Source organism: Leucoraja erinacea, chromosome 8 (genome assembly GCF_028641065.1).
Source record: "Leucoraja erinacea ecotype New England chromosome 8, Leri_hhj_1, whole genome shotgun sequence".
Taxonomy (NCBI): domain Eukaryota; kingdom Metazoa; phylum Chordata; class Chondrichthyes; order Rajiformes; family Rajidae; genus Leucoraja; species Leucoraja erinaceus.
Genome location: NC_073384.1, coordinates 28975188 through 28996113, shown reverse-complemented (window position 1 = coordinate 28996113; position 20926 = coordinate 28975188). Strand labels below are relative to the sequence as shown.

At 42.7% G+C, this 20926-nt stretch overlaps 1 protein-coding gene across 4 annotated transcripts in view; it reads right to left on the bottom strand.

Moving 5' to 3' along the window:
- The window catches only part of LOC129699479 (RAC-gamma serine/threonine-protein kinase), a 356110-nt gene that overhangs the window by 89209 nt on the left and 245975 nt on the right, over positions 1 to 20926 (bottom strand). For 3 of the 4 annotated variants that reach the window (XM_055639303.1, XM_055639302.1, XM_055639306.1), the window contains exon 6: positions 3912 to 4043. The exons of the other annotated variant lie outside the window; for it this stretch is intronic. In XM_055639303.1, coding sequence (XP_055495278.1) covers positions 3912 to 4043 — 132 coding nt within the window. The remainder of the gene's footprint in view (positions 1 to 3911; positions 4044 to 20926) is intronic. 4 annotated transcript variants of the gene reach the window in all.

The following is a 20926-nucleotide window of genomic DNA, read 5'->3' as shown; positions in this document are numbered from 1 at the left end:
CTAGTCCCCTTCATTTCTATCTTCAGCATATAAAAAACATGCTCAATTGGGTTCAGATCGGGTGATTGACTTGGCCACTCAAGAACTGACCATTTTTTAGCTTTGAAAAACTCCTTTGTTGCTTTAGCAGTATGTTTGGGATCAATGTCTTGCTGTAGAATGAACCGCCGGCAAATGCGTTTTGAGGCATTTGTTTGAACTTGAGTAGATTACTTGCTTTGGCAAGTAAGGTAAAAGTAAATCCGAAGGGTTTCTACCGCTATATTAATAGCAAAAGGATAACGAGGGATTAAATTGGTCCATTAGAGAGTCAGAGTGGACAACTATCTGCAGAGCCAAAAGAGATGGGGGAGATATTGAACAGTTTCTTTTCTTCGGTATTCACCAAGGAGAAGGATATTGAATTATGTGAGGTAAGGGAAACAAGTAGAGTAGCTATGGGAACTATGAGGATCAAAGAAGAGGAAGTACTGACACTTTTGAGAAATATAAAAGTGGATAAGTCTCCAGGTCCGGACAGGATATTCCCTAGGACATTGAGGGAAGTTAGTGTAGAAATAGCAGGGGCTATGGCAGAAATATTTCAAATGTCATTAGAAACGGGAATAGTGCCGGAGGATTGGCGTACTGCGCATGTTGTTCCATTGTTTAAAAAGGGGTCTAAGAGTAAACCTAGCAATTATAGACCTGTTAGTTTGACGTCAGTGGTGGGCAAATTATAATGGAAAGAATGGAAAGAATACTTAGAGATAATATATATAAGCATCTGGATAAACAAGGTCTGATTAGGAACAGTCAACATGGATTTGTGCCTGGAAGGTCATGTTTAACTAATCTTCTTGAATTTTTTGAAGATGTTACTCGGGAAATTGATGAGGGTAAAGCAGTGGATGTTGTGTATATGGACTTCAGTAAGGCCTTTGACAAGGTTCCTCGTGGAAGGTTGGTTAAGAAGGTTCAATGGTTGGGGATTAATGGTGGAGTAGCAAGATGAATTCAACAGTGGCTGAAGGGAGATGCCAGAGAGTAATGGTGGATGGTTGTTTGTCAGGTTGGAGGCCAGTGACGAGTGGGGTGCCACAGGGATCTGTGCTGGGTCCACTGTTGTTTGTCATGTACATCAATGGTCTGGATGATGGTGTGGTAAATTGGATTAGTAAGTATGCAGATGATACTAAGATAGGTGGGGTTGCGGTAATGAAGTAGAGTTTCAAAGTCTACAGAGAGATTTATGCCAGTTGGAAGAGTGGGCTGAAAATTGGCAGATGGAGTTTAATGCTGATAAGTGTGAGGTGCTACATCTTGGCAGGACAAATCAAAATAGGACGTACATGGTAAATGGTAGGGAATTGAAGAATGTAGGTGAACAGAGGGATCTGGGAATAACTGTGCACAGTTCCCCGAAAGTGGAATCTCATGTAGATAGGGTGGTAAAGAAAGCTTTTGGTGTGCTGGCCTTTATAAATCAGAGCATTGAGTATAGAAGTTGGGATGTAATGTTAAAATTGTACAAGGCATTGGTGAGGCCAATTCTGGAGTATGGTGCACAATTTTGGTCGCCTAATTATAGGAAGGATGTCAACAAAATAGAGAGTACAGAGGAGATTTACTAGAATGTTGCCTGGGTTTCAGCAACTAAGTTACAGAGAAAGGTTGAACAAGTTAGGGCTTTATTCTTTGGAGCGCAGAAGGTTAAGGGGGGACTTGATAGAGGTTTTTTAAAATGATGAGAGGGATAGACAGAGTTGATGTGGATAAGCTTTTCCCACTGAGAGTAGGGAAGATTCAAACAAGGGGACATGACATGAGAATTAAGGGACTGAAGTTTAGGGGTAACATGAGGGGGAACTTCTTTACTCAGAGAGTGGTAGCTGTGTGGAATGAGCTTCCAGTGAAGGTGGTGGAGGCAGGTTCGTTTTTATCATTTAAAAATAAATTGGATAGTTATATGGATGGGAAGGGAATGGAGGGTTATGGTCTGAGCGCAGGTATATGGGACTAGGGGAGATTATGTGTTCGGCACGGACTAGAAGGGTCGAGATGGCCTGTTTCCGTGCTGTAATTGTTATATGGTTAGATAGGATGTTGCTACTACCATCAGCAGTTGTATCATCAATGAAGATAAGTGAGCCAGTACCTTCAGCAGCCATACATGCCCAGGCCATAACACCCCCACCACCGTGTTTCACAGATGATGTGGTATGCTTGGATCTTGGGCAGTTCCTTTTCTCCTCCATACTTAGCTCTTGCCATCACTCAAATATAAGTTAATCTGCGTTTCATCTGTCCACAAGACCTTTTTCCAGAACTGTGGTTGCTCTTTCAAGTACTTTTTGACAAACAGTAACCCAGCCATCCTATTTTTGCGGTTAACCAGTGGTTTGCATCCTGCAGTGTAGCCTCTGTATTTCTGTTCATGAAGTCTTCAGCGGACAGTGGTCATTGACAAATTCAGACCTGACTCCTGAAGAATGTTTCTGGTCTGTCGGACAGGTGTTTGGGGGGTTTTCTTTATTATAGAGAGAATTCTTCTGTCATCAGCTGTGGAGGTCTTACTTGGCCTGCCAGTCCCTTTGCGATTAGTAAGCACACCAGTGCTCTTTTTCTTCTTAGTGATGTTCCAAACAGTTGATTTTGGCAAGCCTAAGGTTTGTCTGATGTCTCTAACAGTTTTATTCTTGTTTCTCAGTCTGATAATGGCTTATTTGACTTTCATTGGCAAATCTTTGGTCCTCATGTTGATAAACAGCAATAGATGTTTTCAAAGGTAATTGAACGACTTGAGGAAGGACTAGGTGCTGAGATCTCTCTTATACCTGCATTAAGGAGGCAATTAAACACACCTGAGCAATTACAAACACCTGTGAAACCATGTGTCCCAAACATTATGGTGCCCTGAAATGGAGGTGACTATGTATAAACACTGCTGTAATTTCTACTTGGTGAAACCAAAATGTATAAAAATTGCCTTTATTAAAATCTGACAATATGCACTTTAACCACATGTGATTTTTTATTTATTTATTACAAATCTAAAATTATGGAGTACAGAGGCAAATAAATAAATGATGGATCTTTGTCCCAAACATTATGGAGGGCACTGTAGATTCAAGTTGAATAGCTTTCTATTAAAATCTGTTTTCCACTTTTTTCGGTGTATTGTTCAAGAGCCCAAATAGGAGCTGTAATGATGTGAGTGATCCTGCATAGCTAGTTTAATTGTATAAGACAGAATTGATTCCTTTGCTGCCTTTGTGTGATATTATACTTTGATGAAATGATAATAATGTAATCCTGGCTATGGAAGTTGTTCTCTGGTTTTGATAGAAGTGATTTGTTTTTTCATGTCAAGTAGTTGCTCCCTTGTTGTCTTTTGTAGAGAGAACATACAGTTAAGTTGCCCTCCTAAGCAATGCTTCTGTTCTCCTCCACAACACAAGACAAGATCACGAGTAAGAGAGAAAATATCAATCGGAATTGGATTTCGCAAATGGTAACGCAGTTTATTTCCCCACATAAGCCACTGCATATGTCTTTAAAGCTTATTAGGTTTCATATTTTGCATTGTTCGCTACTGATACATAAGCTTCATGATTGGTTAAATTTTATCTAAAGTTCTATTACATAAACTATGACGTATATTAATTACAGAATAGAGTCTTCTTGCATTTAAGAACTTAGAAGGGAATTAAATAAATAAAAAATATGATTTATAATTTACTGTTTATAACACAGGACATCCCTGTAACATGAATTGATTTATGTCAATAAAGCATCAGAAATAAAGCAACTCAAAGCACTTAAGGTATTAATTGTCCGTATTGTTTTTTTCTTGAAAACAATCACTACTTTACAATTTAACTGCAAGAATATTAATATTTTCAATTTTTCAGTAAACCATTTGTGCCTACCTTTGCAATAATAATTTCTTTCTTTAGAATCTTCATTGCATAATATTTCCCAGTTGCCTTTTCCTTGACTAAAATCACTTTGCCAAAAGTGCCCTTTCCCAGTAGTTTTAAATAATCAAAGTCATTCATAGTCTGTAAAAAATAAAGTGAGGTGGGGTAAAAAGTCAACAAAATAGAAAAGGTATTTGGAACTCAATAGGAAGCACCATTTGTCACAGAGGAAAAGCTTGTCTGAATTGCATTCTAATCAATATGAAGTGTGCAAATTAATCTTTAGAATATCACCAAGGGCAGAAAAATTACTATTCAGGGCCAACAGGTCTATTAAAAGTAGATGTATTTGGAAAAATACCCTAAGCCATAAATGTAAACATTCCTCGATATTAAAAAATACATATTAAATATGAATACTTTGCTTCTTTCTTGTTCCATCTCGATTTAATTCATTCCCAGCCATTAAATTTACCGACTCTCCCATCCAGAGGCCCAATGGATCTTATAGTCTTAACCAATTTCTGGTACACTTACTTCAAGTAAGTAGTACTTACTTACAAGTAAGTGTGTACTATGTAAGTATTTATACATAGGATGGATGTGTAAATATGGATATTGTAATATATATGTATTACTATATACACATAATACATACATATTATGTACATATTATACAATAATACATATTGTATTATATAAGTATACAATATATGTCCCTGCACAATCTGCCAAGAGTTTATGATTTTCCATAGGAACATTGTTTCATTTACATTCAAGGCCCTTGCCATTCATGGTATTATTTTGGACATGGATATCCTTGCTTTTTCTGAAATAGAGCTCAAAGGTGACAATACCTTGCTTTCATTAAAACTTTCCAGGCTGCACATACAGTTTGTCACATGTTGCTCGCCAACCCACTCAGGTGACCAACTAGCCCTTATTGCAGAAAAACAAATCACAGCCTGAACTAGCTACGAGGCTAAGTTCTCTGCATAACACTACTCATCTCACTGGGTCCTAACCCAAAACGTCACCTATCCATGTTCTCCAGAGATGCTGCGTGACTTGTTGAGTTACTCCGGCACTTTGTGTTCTGTGCAAGATTCCAGCAACTGCAGTTCCATGTGTCCACATGTCTCACAATTGCCCAAAATATTTCCATATCCAGGTCACAGGTCAAGAACATGATGGAATATTCCCCCATTAACCAATGAAAGTAGCTCCAACAACACTGCTGAAAATCAACAGGGTCTATAATAAAGTGGCCTGCACTTAATTCCCAAAGTTATACCTTCAATCCCATCACCATCCGAAAGAGGCAAATCCGCCACTTTAAGGCCTTTTCCATGCCTTCAGCATTTCCCATCTAGAAGGACAAAGGCAGCAGGCACATTGGAGCAAGTTTCTCTCCAAGTCATAAGCCATCCTGACATGGAAACTAATTGCCATTTTTTCTTGATCAAAACCAAGCTTCTTACTACAGAAGGTCAAGGAGGTTCCGCACAATCATCTCAAGAAATATGAGGTCAACGTGTGCTGCCATTGTCTGCAAGGTACCTTCTAATGCAAGAAATAATTTAATTTCTTTGTGTTGCTGTGGAAAAGTATTATATGGGCAGTTTACAGCAGGCAATTGCCTAAGCTTTGACTCTCCATTCACTGCAATATTTCTGTAGCTGTACATAGGACACATTCCCTCATCTGTTTTTATTTCCAGCATTTGTGTTTTTTACTATTTTCTTCTACTTGTCTCATCAAGAATTCACTAGGGATATTGAGCACGGTTTTGTGAGTGGGAGATCATGTTTCATGAATTTGAATTTTTTGAGGAAGTAACCAAGAAGGTTGGTGAGGTCAGGGTGGTATACACAATCTGTATAGACTTCAGCAAGGCTGTTGATAAAGTTCTGCCTGGTGGGCTGCTCTTGAAGGTTATATTGCATGGGATCCAGGGAAAGCTAGCTAGCTAATTACAGAATTGGCTTGATGGTAGGATGCAGAGGGTGATCATGGAAGGTTGCTTTTCAGACTGGATGCCTGTGACTGGTGGTGTGCTGGGCTCAATGTTTTTTGTCATCTTCATCAACAATTTGGATGAGAGTGTACAATGCAGACTCAATGTAAGTACGCAGATTGCACTGCAATAGATGGTATTGTGGACAATGAAGATGATTATCAAAAATTGCAGCAGGATCTCGATCATCTAAGTAGGGCGAGGAATGGCAAATGGAGTTTAATTTAATTAAATGCGAAATGTTGAACTGTGGGAGGTCAAACCAGTGTAAAGGGCCTGTCCCACTTGGTGATTTTTTTTCGGCGACTGCCGGCGTCATATCACTGTCGCCAAAAGATTTTGAACATTTCAAAATCCAGCGGCGACAAAAAAAACGTTGCGACACTTGAAAAAAACACCGCGCTTCATATGTCATCACGCCGCATCACTGCCACATCACGCCGCAAATTTTTCGGTGACCTGATACGTCAATCAATGATGCCGGCAGTTGCCAAAAAATTTGCCAAGTGGGACAGGCCCTTAAGACTTTTACAGTGAATGGTAGGGCCCTAGAGAGTATTGTAGAATAGAGTGACCATGGAGAACAGGTACTCACTTAAAGTTACTTCACAGGTGGACAGGGTGGTGGGCAGCTTTTGACATGCTGGCCTTCATCAGCAAGGGCATCAGATATAGAAGTTGGGGTGTCATGTTGCAGTTGTGCAAGACATTGGTGAGGCCGCACTTAAAGTATTGTCATCCGTTTTGGTTACCCTGTTGTAAGAAAGATGCCACTAATCTGTAAAATGTGCAGAAAAGATTTACACGGATGCCGCCTGGATTCAAGAAAAAAAGTCATAGGAAGAGATTGGGCAGGCCACGGCGTTATTCCGTGGTGATCTTTTAGAGGTGTATAAACTAATGAAATATAACAATAGGGTGAATGCACACAGCCTACTTCTCGGAATCAAGAACTAGTGGATATAGGTTTACGGTGAGAGGAGAAAGATTTAATCCTGGTGGGGTGGGGACCTTTCCACACAGAGGGTTTTTATGAACATGGAACAAGCTGCCAAACAAAAAGGTTGAGAGATACATTAACAACATTTAAAAACATTTGGGCAGGTATTTAGATGGGAAGTTGTAGATGGAAATGGATCAAATGCAATGGTGATCAGCTGCCTTCTTGGTGTCATGTAAAAAGCATTTTATAGCTCTCAATGCCTATTAGGGAGACTCCTTTGCTGTCAAATGTGAAACACTAAGATTTTGAAAGCCTAAGATTTTAAAAGTAATTTTAAATATGGAATATAAAAAATGACAAAGAGTAAGGTTGGAAAATTGACTGCCTGTTAAATATATAAACCACAACTTTGACGATCATCGGTCTGACATGGCTGAACACGGTTAAAAAAACATGGGCCTGGGTTTCAAAGTAGGATGAACTGTCAATGTTTGGCATCATTACGCAGAAACTGACCTCCATGTAAATAGAAATCTTTCTGAAATCACTGAATTGGTGAGAATATGCTCTATGGTGAGAATTTTTCTAAAACAATTAAATATATAAAGGGAAATTAAAGCTTTTTAACATGCTGATTTTCTGTTTTCATGTCTTCAATATGAGTGGTTGCTCAGTAAATTTGATGACATCTTTACTTCTCAATGACATAGATCACCTATAACTATGCCCAACACCAGTTGAAATGTTTATTCAAGGTCAGTAGTGAGCATTGCTGCATAACTGTTGACTATAAAATCTGGGTCAAAGTTATATCCCCCTTCCACTCCGATTAAATCTTCATCGATTACAGAAAGGGAAAGGGTAGTGAATTAATTGATTAAGTCCATGTGAAATTGTTAGTACAAATAAACAAAGGAAACATAATGATCAGCCATGATCATTTTGAATGGCAGTGCAGGCTCAAAGAGCCGAATGGCCTATTCCTAAACCTATTTTCTATGTTTCTATGTTTCTATGAAACCAAATTATTTAAAAAAAAACTCAAATTCAAATTTGGAATGGAACTTTGGTAGGAGAGATGCCTTGAATGGCAGGATGTATAACCCCAATTTTAAAGATCAGCTAATTACTGGGCAACCTGTAGATAGAAACCATCCAGATTTTGATAAGCAGAATACTTATAATTTGGTTAGCAGCTTTGTGAATTTTAAAGGCCAAATTAGTTTTTATCATTCAACTATTTCTTTGATTCTGGTAATCTGCAGCTTGACATTTCACAAAAGAAAATTTGTAAGACTTTCATGAATTTAATAACAAATACTATGACAGCAACTAACCAACTTAAAAGAAAGAACATTCAGAAGCAAAAGAATCATTCAATTTAGCTGATGATAATTTTATTCAATTCTGAATATAATATGGCAATGCAAATTTGGATGGACTTAATAATTACATTGTCTATCAATCCAGGAACAATGCTGTCTAACCTTTTAATTCTCTATCACAAATTACATTGTACCATGTAGAAAATAATAAAAAGTGTATAATTTTAACCAAATAAATTCGAATTGCCATTGTCTTTGTATTGATATTAACTTTGTACTGTATTTTTTTTAATTAATCATTTAAAATAGCTCCATGTTCAAAATACTGACTAATTAAGCCATTAACTTCTTTAAGCCTCTGGTCAAGTCACATGATACGGGTAAATGTAGCAATAGTGCTAATAGCTATGTCAGGAAAGCTGAATTGTTTGCTTCACTTAACAGCTGACAGTAGGTCCAAACCAAATCAGTGCCAAAACAATTTGCAGTGGAGACTAGGTACTGGACAATGTTGTGCCAAAGCAATTTACACACTATTTTTTGTCACTTCAGATGTCAAAGCAATGACAAAGCTTCCCCAGATAACACACAAGGTAGCTTAACAGCTGCCTGAAGCTACCTGCAAACCATTTAGAGTAGGCAACTAATTATACCCAACAGATTGCATCATCATTCTTAATCGGAGTTGATCAATAGAATAAAAGAAAAACATGTCACCAGAGAGACAAATGAGGTGTGCCAACGGTAAAAGATTCAAGGAAAATTCTTTAGCAATCATGCTTGATGCATCTTTATTTTGCATCATTAAATTATGAGTTGCACGCTAAGCCTCTAATAATTTAGCACTGATTTTACATTTCCACAGCTCAGTCATCATTCTTCAAAGTCTTCAACATCTTTCGATGAAGAAATTTATACTACTTGAATGTTAATGAGGAGGCCTTGAAAAAGTTAGTTTAGAGTGGTAAAAAAGACATATGCGTGCAGAGTGGCAAATAATTCATATGGTATCCTTGCTTTTATAGGTTGGGGCATTGAGTATAAGAGCCAGAAAGTCATGGTGCAGCATTATAGTACAGGTGCACAACCTTTTATCCGACGATCCAAATAACGAAAACCTCCGAATAGCGACATTTTTTCGGTCCTTGAAGAAAGGTCCTTGAAAACGTTCACCAAGGGCGGCCCGCAGAGGTGACAGCGGAACCTCCGGTCGGTCCTCGAAGAAAGGGGAACTAAATCCCCATTCATAAAAGAGAAGATGAGGGTATATTGCGCGGGAGGGTTAATAATTGACAATATGCTGCTACCTGCCAGCTGCGTTAAAAAGTTCCCACGGTAGACTCACGATACACAGTGTATCGTGAGTCCTGCGTGGTAACTTTTTAACTCAGCGTGCAGGCAGCAGTAGATTGTCGCTCCCTTCAGTTTCACCCCACCTACACCCCTCTGCTTCCCGGCCATGTGTGTGACCCCTTCCCTCCCCTCTCCAGCTCCCCGCTCATTGCACCGGCGCGGGGGCTTTGTACTGTCTTCACGTCGCGATGCTAGCAGCACAGTGCAGTCACCGGAGACGTCAGGACCAACGGAACACCGACCCCCAAGCCCACTGCAAGCACGGAGATCCCAGATCAGCAACTCCAGCCCAGCCCCGTTCCAACTCCAGAAGAACACGCTCCCCGTATGGGCAAAAGCTGATGGTGTGCAAGAATAACGTCTTGTTCTTGGGTCGCGCAGCTCGGGCTGTGGGCGAACTGCCACTTGTCGCCATAGCGGCCCATCGGGGAGCGGATTCCTCTGGAGTTGGATGGGGAGGGGGGTATTGTGCTGTTTGATCGCCCCCTACTATTCCAGGGACAGGGAGACAGGACGTTCACCGAGGGCGGCCCGCAGAGGTGACAGCGGAACCTCTTGTCGGTCCTCGAAGAAAGGGGAACTAAATCCCCATCCATAAAAGAGGTGAGAGTATATTGCGCGGGAGGGTTAATAATTGACAATATGCTGCTGTCTGCCCGCTGAGTTAAAAGTTCCCACGGTAGACACGATACACAGTGTAGGCAGCAGCAGATTGTCGCTCCCTTCAGTTTCACCCCACCTACACCCCTCTGCTCCCCGGCCATGTGTGTGATCCCATCCCTCCCCTCTCCAGCTCCCCGCTCATTGCACCGGCGCAGGGGCTTTGTACTGTCTTCAAGTCGGCGATGGCTGCAGGTCAGTGCAGTCACCGGAGACGTCAGGACCAATTGGACATCGACCACCCGGCCCACCGCAAGCACGGAGATCCCAGAGACCCACAGCCAACAGCAGCCCAGCCCCGCTCCAACTACAGAGGAACCTGGGTTGCGGATGACGGGGCGCAGCTCGGGGCGTCGTGCGGGCCCATCAGGGAGCGGGTTCCTGTTGGTCCTGACGTTTCCGGCCACCTGCTATCCTCCGGGAACTGTACCGCCCTTGCAGGAGAGGGGGGTTGTTTGCAGTTGCAGAGGGAGGGGGCAAGGGCGGTACAGTTCCCAGTCTCAGCTCCAGTCCAGGGGGGTGGCCGGAGACGTCAGGACCAACGGGACAGCGACCCCCAGGCCCACTGCAAGCACGGAGATCCCAGAGACCCACAGCCAGCAGCAACTCCAGCCCAGCCCCGCTCCAACTCCAGAGGAACACGTAGGGGCAGAAGCTGATGGTGTGCAAGGTGTTCTTGGGGTGGCGCAGCTCGGGCTGTGGGCAAACTGCCACTTGTCGCCGTAGCGGCCCATCGGGGAGCGAATTCCTCTGGAGTTGGAGGGGGAGGGGGGTATTGTGCTGTTTGATCGCCCCCTGCTATCCCAGGGACAGGGAGACACAGCGGCTTTTTAGACTGGTGGGCAATCACTTCCAAAGTTCTGCCCACACAGTCAGTACACCTCTCCTACACTGCATGTCATACAAACATTTATTCTGCAAAAAAAAACCACATTGAAGACTCAAGCTCGCGACCGAGTAACTGCCGGGATCAAGGCGCAAACTCGCGACCTTGCGGATATGAGCCGAACACTCTACCACTGAGCCAGCCATTAAAATCTACGCAAAAAAATTTCCATTCCGAAGACCGACAAATTCTGAATTACGAAAAGTGTCTGGTCCCAAGGCTTTCGGATAAAAGGTTGTGCACCTGTACTTTGATTAGGTCCCATTTGAAATATTTTGTGCAGTTATGGCTGCCCTGAGGCAGAAAGAATGTGGGGGGGGGGGGTTTGAAAAGGGTGCAGAGGATGTTTACCAGAATGATGTCTGGATTAGGGGGCATTAGTTACAGGGAGAGGTGGACAGACGGACTGTTTTCACTGGACACTGGAGGTTGTGGGGAGACCTGATAGAGGTATACAAAATTATGAGATGTATAGAGAAGGTAGACAGTCAAAATATTTTTCCCAGGAAACATAGACAATAGAAACATAGAAAATAGGTGCATCAGAAGGCCATTCGGCCCTTTGAGCCAGCACCGCCATTCATTGTGATCATGGCTGATTGTCCCCAATCAATAACCTGTGCCTGCCTTCTCCCCATATCCCTTGATTCCACTAGCCCCTAGAGCTCTATCTAACTCTCTCTTAAATCCATCCAGTGATAGAATATAGAATAGAATAGAATATGTTTATTGTCATTGCACAAAACTGAGCAACGAAATTCCATTTGCTTCTCCTCCGTTAAAAGAAATACAACACGGCACCAATGCACATGTACAGTTAATAGTAGAATATAAATACATTTTTAAAAGAGATTAAAAGAATTTAGCGGTATTCCTCGAAGTTACTTCTTGCTTCCCAGTGTTCACTATTGGAGTTAAGCTCTTTTATCGCACAATGGTAGAAACTATTTTTTAGTCTACCAGTGCGAGCCTGCAGAGACCTGAATCGCCTCCCGGAGGGTAGCAGAGTAAAAAGGTGGTTGGCAGGGTGGGATGTGTCCTTCTTGATATTTATGGCCCTGCGCAAGCATCGGGCCTTGTATATGTCATCCAAGGAGGGCAGGTTAGCGTTTGTAATGCGCTGCGCAGTTTTTATAATTCCCTGCAGCGCCCTCCTCTCAGCCACAGTACAGCTGGCAAACCACACCAGGATTCCATAGGTGAGGATACTTTCCACGGCGCATCGATAGAAGGACAGCAGCAGCGGCTGTGAGACGTTAGCTCTCCGTAGAGACCTTAGGAAATACAGCCGCTGATGAGACCTCTTCACGAGAGTGACGGTGTTCATTTGCCATTTGAGGTCCTGGGAGATGTTTATTCCCAGGAACTTAAAGTCGTTGACTCTCTCCACCATGTCTCCTTTGATGTATAAGGGAGCAGGTTCCTCTCTCCTCTTCCTCCTGAAGTCAATGACAAGTTCTTTTGTCTTTGATGGGTTTAGTACCAGGTTGTTTTTGGTACACCAGACGGTCAGTTTTTGGACTTCATCCCTGTAGGCAGACTCGTCATCGTTGTTTATCAGTCCCACCACAGTCGTGTCGTCATCAAACTTGATGATCCTGTTTGTACTGTGTGTTGGTATACAGTCGTAAGTGTATATTGTATACAAGATTGGACTCGGCACACATCCTTGTGGCGCACCTGTGCTGAGCGTCAGGACTGGGGAGTAATTGGACCCCATCCTGACAGTCTGTGGGCGGTCTGTTAAAAAGTCCTTAATCCATCCACATGTGTTTGCATTAACACCTAAATCAGACAGTTTGTCCACCATTCTGCTGGGGATGATAGTATTAAATGCAGAACTAAAATCTACAAATAACATCCGCACATATGAGCCAGGACGCTCCAGATGTGCCAGTGCAGAATGTAGAGCTGTGTTGATGGCATCTTCCGTTGACCTATTAGCTCTATACGCAAACTGATGCTGATCCAGGGTGGGTGGGAGTGAGGACTTAATGTGGGCCAGGACCAGCCGTTCAAAACATTTCATCACGGTCGAAGTGAGAGCAACAGGTCTATAGTCATTCAAGCTCGTAATTAATGTTTTTTTGGGTACAGGCACGATGGTAGCAGTCTTAAAGCATTTAGGGACAGTGCACGTTAACAGAGAGAGGTTAAAGATTTTGCTAAAAACCTCCGCTAACTGATCTGCACAGTCCCGCAATACTCTCCCTGGGATGCCATCTGGTCCAGCAGCCTTCCTGGGGTTGACCCTGCGGAGTGTTCTTCTGACGTCCTCCGTACTCACAGCGAGTGGCGGGTTGTCGGTGCTGGGTGCGGCTGCAGATGCAGGCTCTGCCTCATTCAGCTCAAACCGGGCGAAAAAATGGTTGAGCTCCTCAGCTAGCGAGTTGTTACTGCTGCAGATGATCGGCCCCCCCATTGCCCTTATAGTTTGTGAGTTGCTGAATGCCCTGCCAGACACGCCGAGGGTCCCTCTCGTTGAAATACCCCTCTATCCTTCTTCCATAGGCTGTCTTTGCCTCCTTAATGGCTCTCTTTAGTTTAGATCTGGCAGTGCTGTACAATTCATCACTGCCAGATCTAAAGGCTGAGTTCCGTTCTCTCAGCAGGTTCCTGACATCCCTGGTCATCCATGGTTTATTGTTTGGGTAGCACCTGACCTCCCTGTTAACAGTGACGTTGTCAATACAGTTCTGTATATAGAACATGACTGTGGATGTATATTCATGTATGTCCTGGTTTGCAAACAAGTCCCACTCGGTGCGCTCAAAACAGTCCTGAAGTTGGGCGGCAGCGCCCTCGGGCCAAGTCTTTATGCTTCTCACACTGGGCTTGGTTCTCATAATGAGAGGTCTGTATGCCGGGGTGAGAAAGAGTGAGAGATGGTCAGACTGGCCGAGATGAGGGAGAGAGGAGGCTTTGTATCCATCCCTAATGTTGCTGTACACGTGATCCAGTGTATTTTGACCTCTCGTCGGACACGTGACATGCTGGTGGAATTTAGGAAGGACAGTTTTTAGATTAGCCTGATTAAAATCTCCAGCCACGATGAAAATCCCATCAGGGTGCGCAGTCTGTAATTTGTTGATTGATGCTAGCAGGGTGTTCAGTGCTAACTTAATGTTGGCATTTGGTGGAATATAAACAGCCAGAACAACGACAGCTGTGAACTCCCGCGGCAGGTTGAAGGGTCGACATCTCAATGTAATAAACTCCATGTCTGGTGAACAATGTCTCTCGACAACGTTTACATTCGTACACCACTTGTCATAGGAGTAAATATATAGCCCCCCCCCCTCTGCTCTTACCAGACTGATGGCCTTGTCCGGGATCCCAGCGTGAAGCCAGGTCTCAGTTACCACCATGAGAGAGCAGGTTTGTAAAGTTTTGTTTTCTTCAGTGATCAGCTCCAGCTCGTCCATCTTGTTGTTGAGCGATCTGGCGTTCGTCAGAAAGATGCTGGGTAGCGCTGGTCTGTAAGGATCTTTCTTTAGCCTAGCTTGAATGCCGGCTCGACAACCGCGCTTCTGCCGCCTCCGTCTGCGCCGCCTCCCGCACCGTCCTTTCGGTAAGATGATCCACTCGGACTTCGCTGGGCGGGTGATTCCTGCCGGTATATCGTCGTTGTGGGAGCTCCTTGCGAACTCTAGTTCGCTACACAGCGTCCCAATCCTCAGAAGGTCCTGCCGGTTGTATTTTGAGTCGCAGGTCCACAGACAAACGGACAAGACAGACAAAAACAAGAACATCCACACGGGGGAGAGCAAAGCCGCTGCATTCAGGTGCGCCGCCATTTTCCAATATTAGGTCTCCACTGCCCTCTGTGGCAGGGAATTCCACAAGTTCACAACTCTCTGGGTGAAAATGTTTTTTCTCACCTCAGTCTTAAATGCCGCCCCTTTATTCTAAGACTGTGCCCCTGGTTCTGGACTTGTCCAACATTGGGAACATTTTTCCAGCATCTAGCTTGTCCAGTCCTTTTATAATTTTATATGTTTCTATAAGATCCCCCTCATCCTTTTAAACTCCAGTGAATACAAGCCTAGTCTTTTCAATCTTTCCTCATATGACAGTCCCGCCATCCCAGGCATCAATCTCGGAAACCTACGCTGCACTGCCTCAATCACGAGGATGTCCTTCCTCAAATTAGGAGACCAAAACTGTACACAATACTCTAGATGTGGTCTCACCAGAGCCCTATACAACTGAACTGAACTGAACTTTATTTATAGAGCACTTTAAAAACAACCACTGTTGCAACAAAGTGCTGTACATGACTAATCATAAACATAAAACAAAACAATAAAAACATTAAAAGACAGTAAAAACAATAAAAAAAAATAATAGAAACACTAAAACAAGAGCAAAGTCTCATGCAGGGGCGAAAGCCAAGGAATAGAAAAGGGTTTTAAGACTAGTTTTGAAAATGAACAGTGAAGGGGCCTGTCTAATGTGCAAAGGTAGAGTGTTCCATAACGTCGGAGCAGCAACAGAGAAGGCTCTATCCCCTCTGAGCTTCCGCTTAGACCTAGGTACCTCCAGGAGCAGCTGATCAGCTGACCTGAGGCACCGAGCAGGAGCGTAGGGATGAAGCAGCTCAGAGAGGTAAGGCGGGGCGAGACCATTTAAAGATTTAAAAACAAATAAAAGAATCTTAAATTGAACTCTAAAGTACACAGGCAGCCAGTGGAGGGAGGCTAGAACAGGCGTTATGTGCTCCCTCTTGCGTGTTCCAGTTAAAAGGCGAGCAGCAGCATTCTGAACCAACTGGAGACATGCAAGGGAAGGTTGGCTAACTCCAAAATAAAGTGCGGAAGAACCTCTTTACTCCTATACTGCAATCCTCTTGTTATGAAGGCCAACATTCCATTAGCTTTCCTCACTGCCTGCTGTACCTGTAAGCCAACTTTCAGTGACTGATGCACAAGGACACCCAGGTCTCGCTGTACTTCTCCCTTACCTAACCTAACCCCGTTTGAGATAATAATCTGTCCCCTTGTTTTTGCCACCAAAGTGGTAACCTCACATTTATCTATATTATACTGCATCTGCCATGCATCTGCCCACTCACTCAACCTGCCCAGGTCACCCTGCAACCTTCTAACAACCTCTTCACAGTTCACACTACCACCCAGCTTTGTGTCATCCGTAAACTTGGTAGTGTTGCTCCTAATTCCCTCTTCCAAATCATTAATATATATGGTAAACAGTTGCGACCCCAACACCGAGCCTTGCGGCACTCCACTCACTACTGCCTGCCATTCTGTAAAGGACCCGTTCATTCCTACTCTTTGCTTCGTCTGCCAAACAATATTCTATCCATGTCAATACCATGTGCTCTAATTTTAGTCACCAGTCTCCCGTGTGGGACCTTATCAAAGGCTTTCTGCAAGTCTAGATACACCACATCGACTGGCTCCCCTTCATCCATTTTACTTGTCACATCCTCAAAAATTTCCAGAAGATTAGTCAAGCATGATTTTCCTTTCATAAATCCATGCTGACTTGGACTAATCCTTTTACTGCTATCCAAATGCCCCAATGCCTCTTTAATAATTGACTCCAGCATCTTTCCCTATACCGGTCAGGCTAACTGGTCTGTAATTCCCGGTTTTCTCTCTCGCTCCTTTCTTGCAAAGTGGGATAACATTAGCTATCATCCAGTCCACAGGAACTCACCCTGAATCTATTGAACATTGGAAAATGATCACCAATGCGTCCACTATTTCTAGAGCCACCTCCCTGAGGACCCTGGGATGCAAACCATCAGGTCCAGGGGATTTATCATCCTTCAGTCCCATTAGCCTACCCAATACTATTTCTCGCCTAATGAAAATTTCTTTCAGCTCCTCTACCCCCTTAGATCCTCTGTCCTCCTGTACTTCTGGGAGACTGTTTGTGTCTTCTTTTGTGAAGACAGATCCAAAGTACCTGTTCAATTCTTCTGCCATTTCCTTGTTCCCCATAACAATTCTTCTGCCATTTCCTTGTTCCCCTCTCTCATGCCTTCATAGTCCCCTTTGTTCAACTGCATCACTGACACTTCCGATTTAACCTTCTCCTTCTCAAATTGCAGATTAAAACAAATCATATTATGATCAATACCTCAAGTTCTCTTATCAAATCTGGTTCATTGGACAACACTAAATCCAGAATTGCCTTTTCTCTGGTCGGCTCCATTACAAGCTGCTCTAAGAATCCCTCAGAAGCACTCTTCAAACTCTCTTTCTTGAGGTCCTGAACCAACCTGATTTTCCCAGTCTACCTGCATATTGAAATCCCCCATCACCACATGCCTGTTTTAACTCCTACTTAACCATCCCTTTACTCCCTTTCCCTTTAACTCCGTCCTTGACTATACCATTTGACACCCCCCCCCCCCCCCCCCCCCCCCCCCCCCCCCCCCCCCCCCCCCCCCCCCCCCCCCTGTTATTTAGTTTAACATCACCTGTGTCGCAGTGGCAAACCTGCCTGCCAGAATGCTGGTCCCCCACCTGTTAATGTGCAATCCGTCCCTTTTGTACAGTTCCCCCTTACTCCAAAACAGATCCCAGTGGTCTAAGAATCTAAATCCCAGCTCCCAACTACAATCACTACTGTTTTAAATAGGCAATACTTGATTTTATGCATAGTGTAACATTTCTGTAAACTACAAAAACAATATTAAATATTAAGCACCAGCGAGGATGATACCAAAATGCATACCAGTTCCTCAGCCACACATTCAGGTCCTGTATCTCCCTGTTCCTGCTCTCGCCAGCACGAGGAACTGGAAGCAAACCAGAGATAACCACCCTGGAGGTCCTGCTTTTCAGCACTTTTCCGAGCTCTCTAAAGTCATGCTTCAGAATATTCATCCCCTTCTTTCCGACATCGTTTGTGCGGATGGAGAAATTTAATACTAGAGGGCATAGCTTTTTGGTGAGAGAGGCAAAGTTTAAAGGAGATGTGCTGGGCACAGACAGTGATGAGTTCTTGGAACGCGATGCTGGGGTGTGGTTGAAACAGATATTTTTGTGACATTCAAATGATTTTTGGATAGGCATATGGATATACAGGGAATGGAGTGACATGGGTTATCTGCAGGTAGTTATTAATCTTGGCATAATATTCAGCACATTGTGGACTGAAGGGCCTGTTCGTGACCTGCACTGTTCTATGTGCAACACAGACATTTTTAGGAGAGTGAAAAATAAAAGATATCCAATGCAAGAACTACATGAATAAATGAAAATAAAAGCAGATTGAAATGCATCTGAAAGATTTTATAGATTACATTCTTGAATCTGTGACAAATTAAAGAAATGCAATATTTGATTGAGCCACTAAAAGATATTTGGCAAATGACCCAAAATATTTAGGTGTCGGCTTTGGAAGTTGAATGTCATCATAGGTAGATCAATTGCATTTGCGTTTGAAATGCTGGAAACATTCATCAGATCTGGCAACGTGTGGTAGGACGATAAACAATGTTAAGCTAAATGGGGATGGTCAAGGGTGCCATGCCATGCATCTGGTATAGATTTGGGAAAGAAACCATTGTTGGCTGCTCTGGCGGCTGCTGCTGGATAGATAAGAATGGAATCAAGTGACGTTTTATCCAGCTGGGCAGTAATTGAGGAAATTGATATGATCAACCAGGCAGCAACAAGATTGGAAGAACAAGCAGAGATTATTATTTTTGTCATAATTACTTAGGGTTCAGCAAATTGAGATGAATTAGAGATGGTTTGGTCACTTGTAGAAATGGCTCGTAATACAGAAATTGATGAATACTTCAGTTTTGACACTCACTACAGCTTATATTTAATATCAAAATTAAAACTGGGTTCAAATACAAGTTAACGAAATTGGAAAAGAGTAATCTATGGATGAGAGCGATTGCTGTGACCAAACGAGAATCAAGCTTGCATGCAAAATTGAAGCCGAGGGAATAAAAGTGGGAGTAGCAACATGATGGATACTACAAAGGATAACAGACAGAAATGTATTATAAATGATGAGATGGAAGTACACAGAGGTCCAACTACAATCACTACTGTTTTACATAGACAATACTTGATTTTATGCATAGAGTAAAATTTCTGTAAACTACAAAAACAATATTAAACTTAGAAGTTGAGCACCAGCGAGGATGATACCAAAATGCATACACAGGTTCATGGACTGGGCAGACATATTATAAAGGAAACAATGCAGAAAAATGCACAGTGGTAAATTTTGGAAAAAACTTTACTTTAGACTTTGGAAATGCAGCATGGAAACAGACCCTTCGGCCTGTCATCGTCATCGTCAACCTGCAATCACCGTGCACTATCCTACACATGAGGGACAATTTACGGATGCCAATTAACCTACAAACCTGTACGTTGTTGGAGTGTGGGAGGAAACCAGAGCACCCAGAGACAACCCACGCAGTCACAGGGATTATCTACAAACTCCATACAGTCATAATTCATAGATGGGGTTCTTAAACTGAGGTTCCAGAAACTGAAAATACTAAAGAGATTTGATGATAGATATTAAAAATCATACAGTTTAAAACATCTCCAGTTACTATCTGACAGATAATAAATAAAAGGTGGATTATGGAAAAATGTAAAGATGTTCATCATGGAAAGTGAATTAAATTCGCAGCCTGCGAATGGAACTCTGTCTCTACCATCTCAAATTCTGCAGTGTAACTCTCCACGAGTATGGATAGGTTATTTCAAGAATGAAACATTTCTAATAAACTCTCAGAATTTTAACCAAACATATGCCTGTTTATATGTATACGTGCACATTTTAAGTATCTTAAAGTATCCGATTATTTCCAAACTGATGGGAATCATTCCGTTGAGAAATGATCAGCACATGATACTCCACTATTTGTCATCAATTAGTAATCATTGTGCTTTAACGAGGACATTTTAATAGGAGCAGCTGATTTGATGTGTACATAGAGGCTATTTGAGTGGCCTAAGATAATGAGCATTGAAAAGAAGTAGTTTCCAGGGAAGGAATTGTTTTGGGTTATGTTGTTGCTACTAAAATATAGCACATGAAAGAAGAAAGCTGATGGGTGATTGTGTGAGCTCAGGAACCAACTGGTAATAATAATTTCCATTATTAAGCCATGGAAATATCCAGCATGTAAACCTGCTTATCATCCCAACTATCCATGCTGACCAAGTTATCTAATCAAGCTAGTCCCACTTGCCTGTACCTGTACCTGGCCCAGAGTCAAAAGTGTCTTTTAAATGTTGTCATTGTACCTATCTCTACTACTTCCCCTGGCAGCGCTTTCCACATACCACCCACCCTTTGTGTGAATTATTCCTCAGGTCCCTTTTAAACCTTTCCCCACTTGTTTTAGGCTCCCCTACCCTCGGATAAAGACAGTGATCATTCATCTTATTTATGCCTCTCTTGATTTTGAACATCTCTAAGGTCACCATTCAGCTCCCAAGCCTCTAGAGGGAAAAAAACAGGGTATCCAGTCTGTCCCCATAATGCAAGCCCTCCAGTCCCGAGAACATCCTTGTGAATCTTTTCTACGCCTATCCAGCTTAATGATAACCATCCAAGAGCAAGGTGACCAGAACTGCAGACAAAACTCCAAATGTCCTGTAGAGTTGTAACATGATGTTCCTACTTTCATACTCAATGCCCTGAGGTAGGATTGGGGTTACACAAGTTGATTCAAGAACTTGATAGTTGTAGGCAAGCGAAACTGGTAGTGTGCAACTTTTTGCCCAACAGTAGCAGTGAGAAGAGGGTATTAGCCGGATGGTCCTTTATGATAGATGCCGCCTGCTCGAGGCAGCAGCTCATAGATGCTTCTGATGGTGGAGA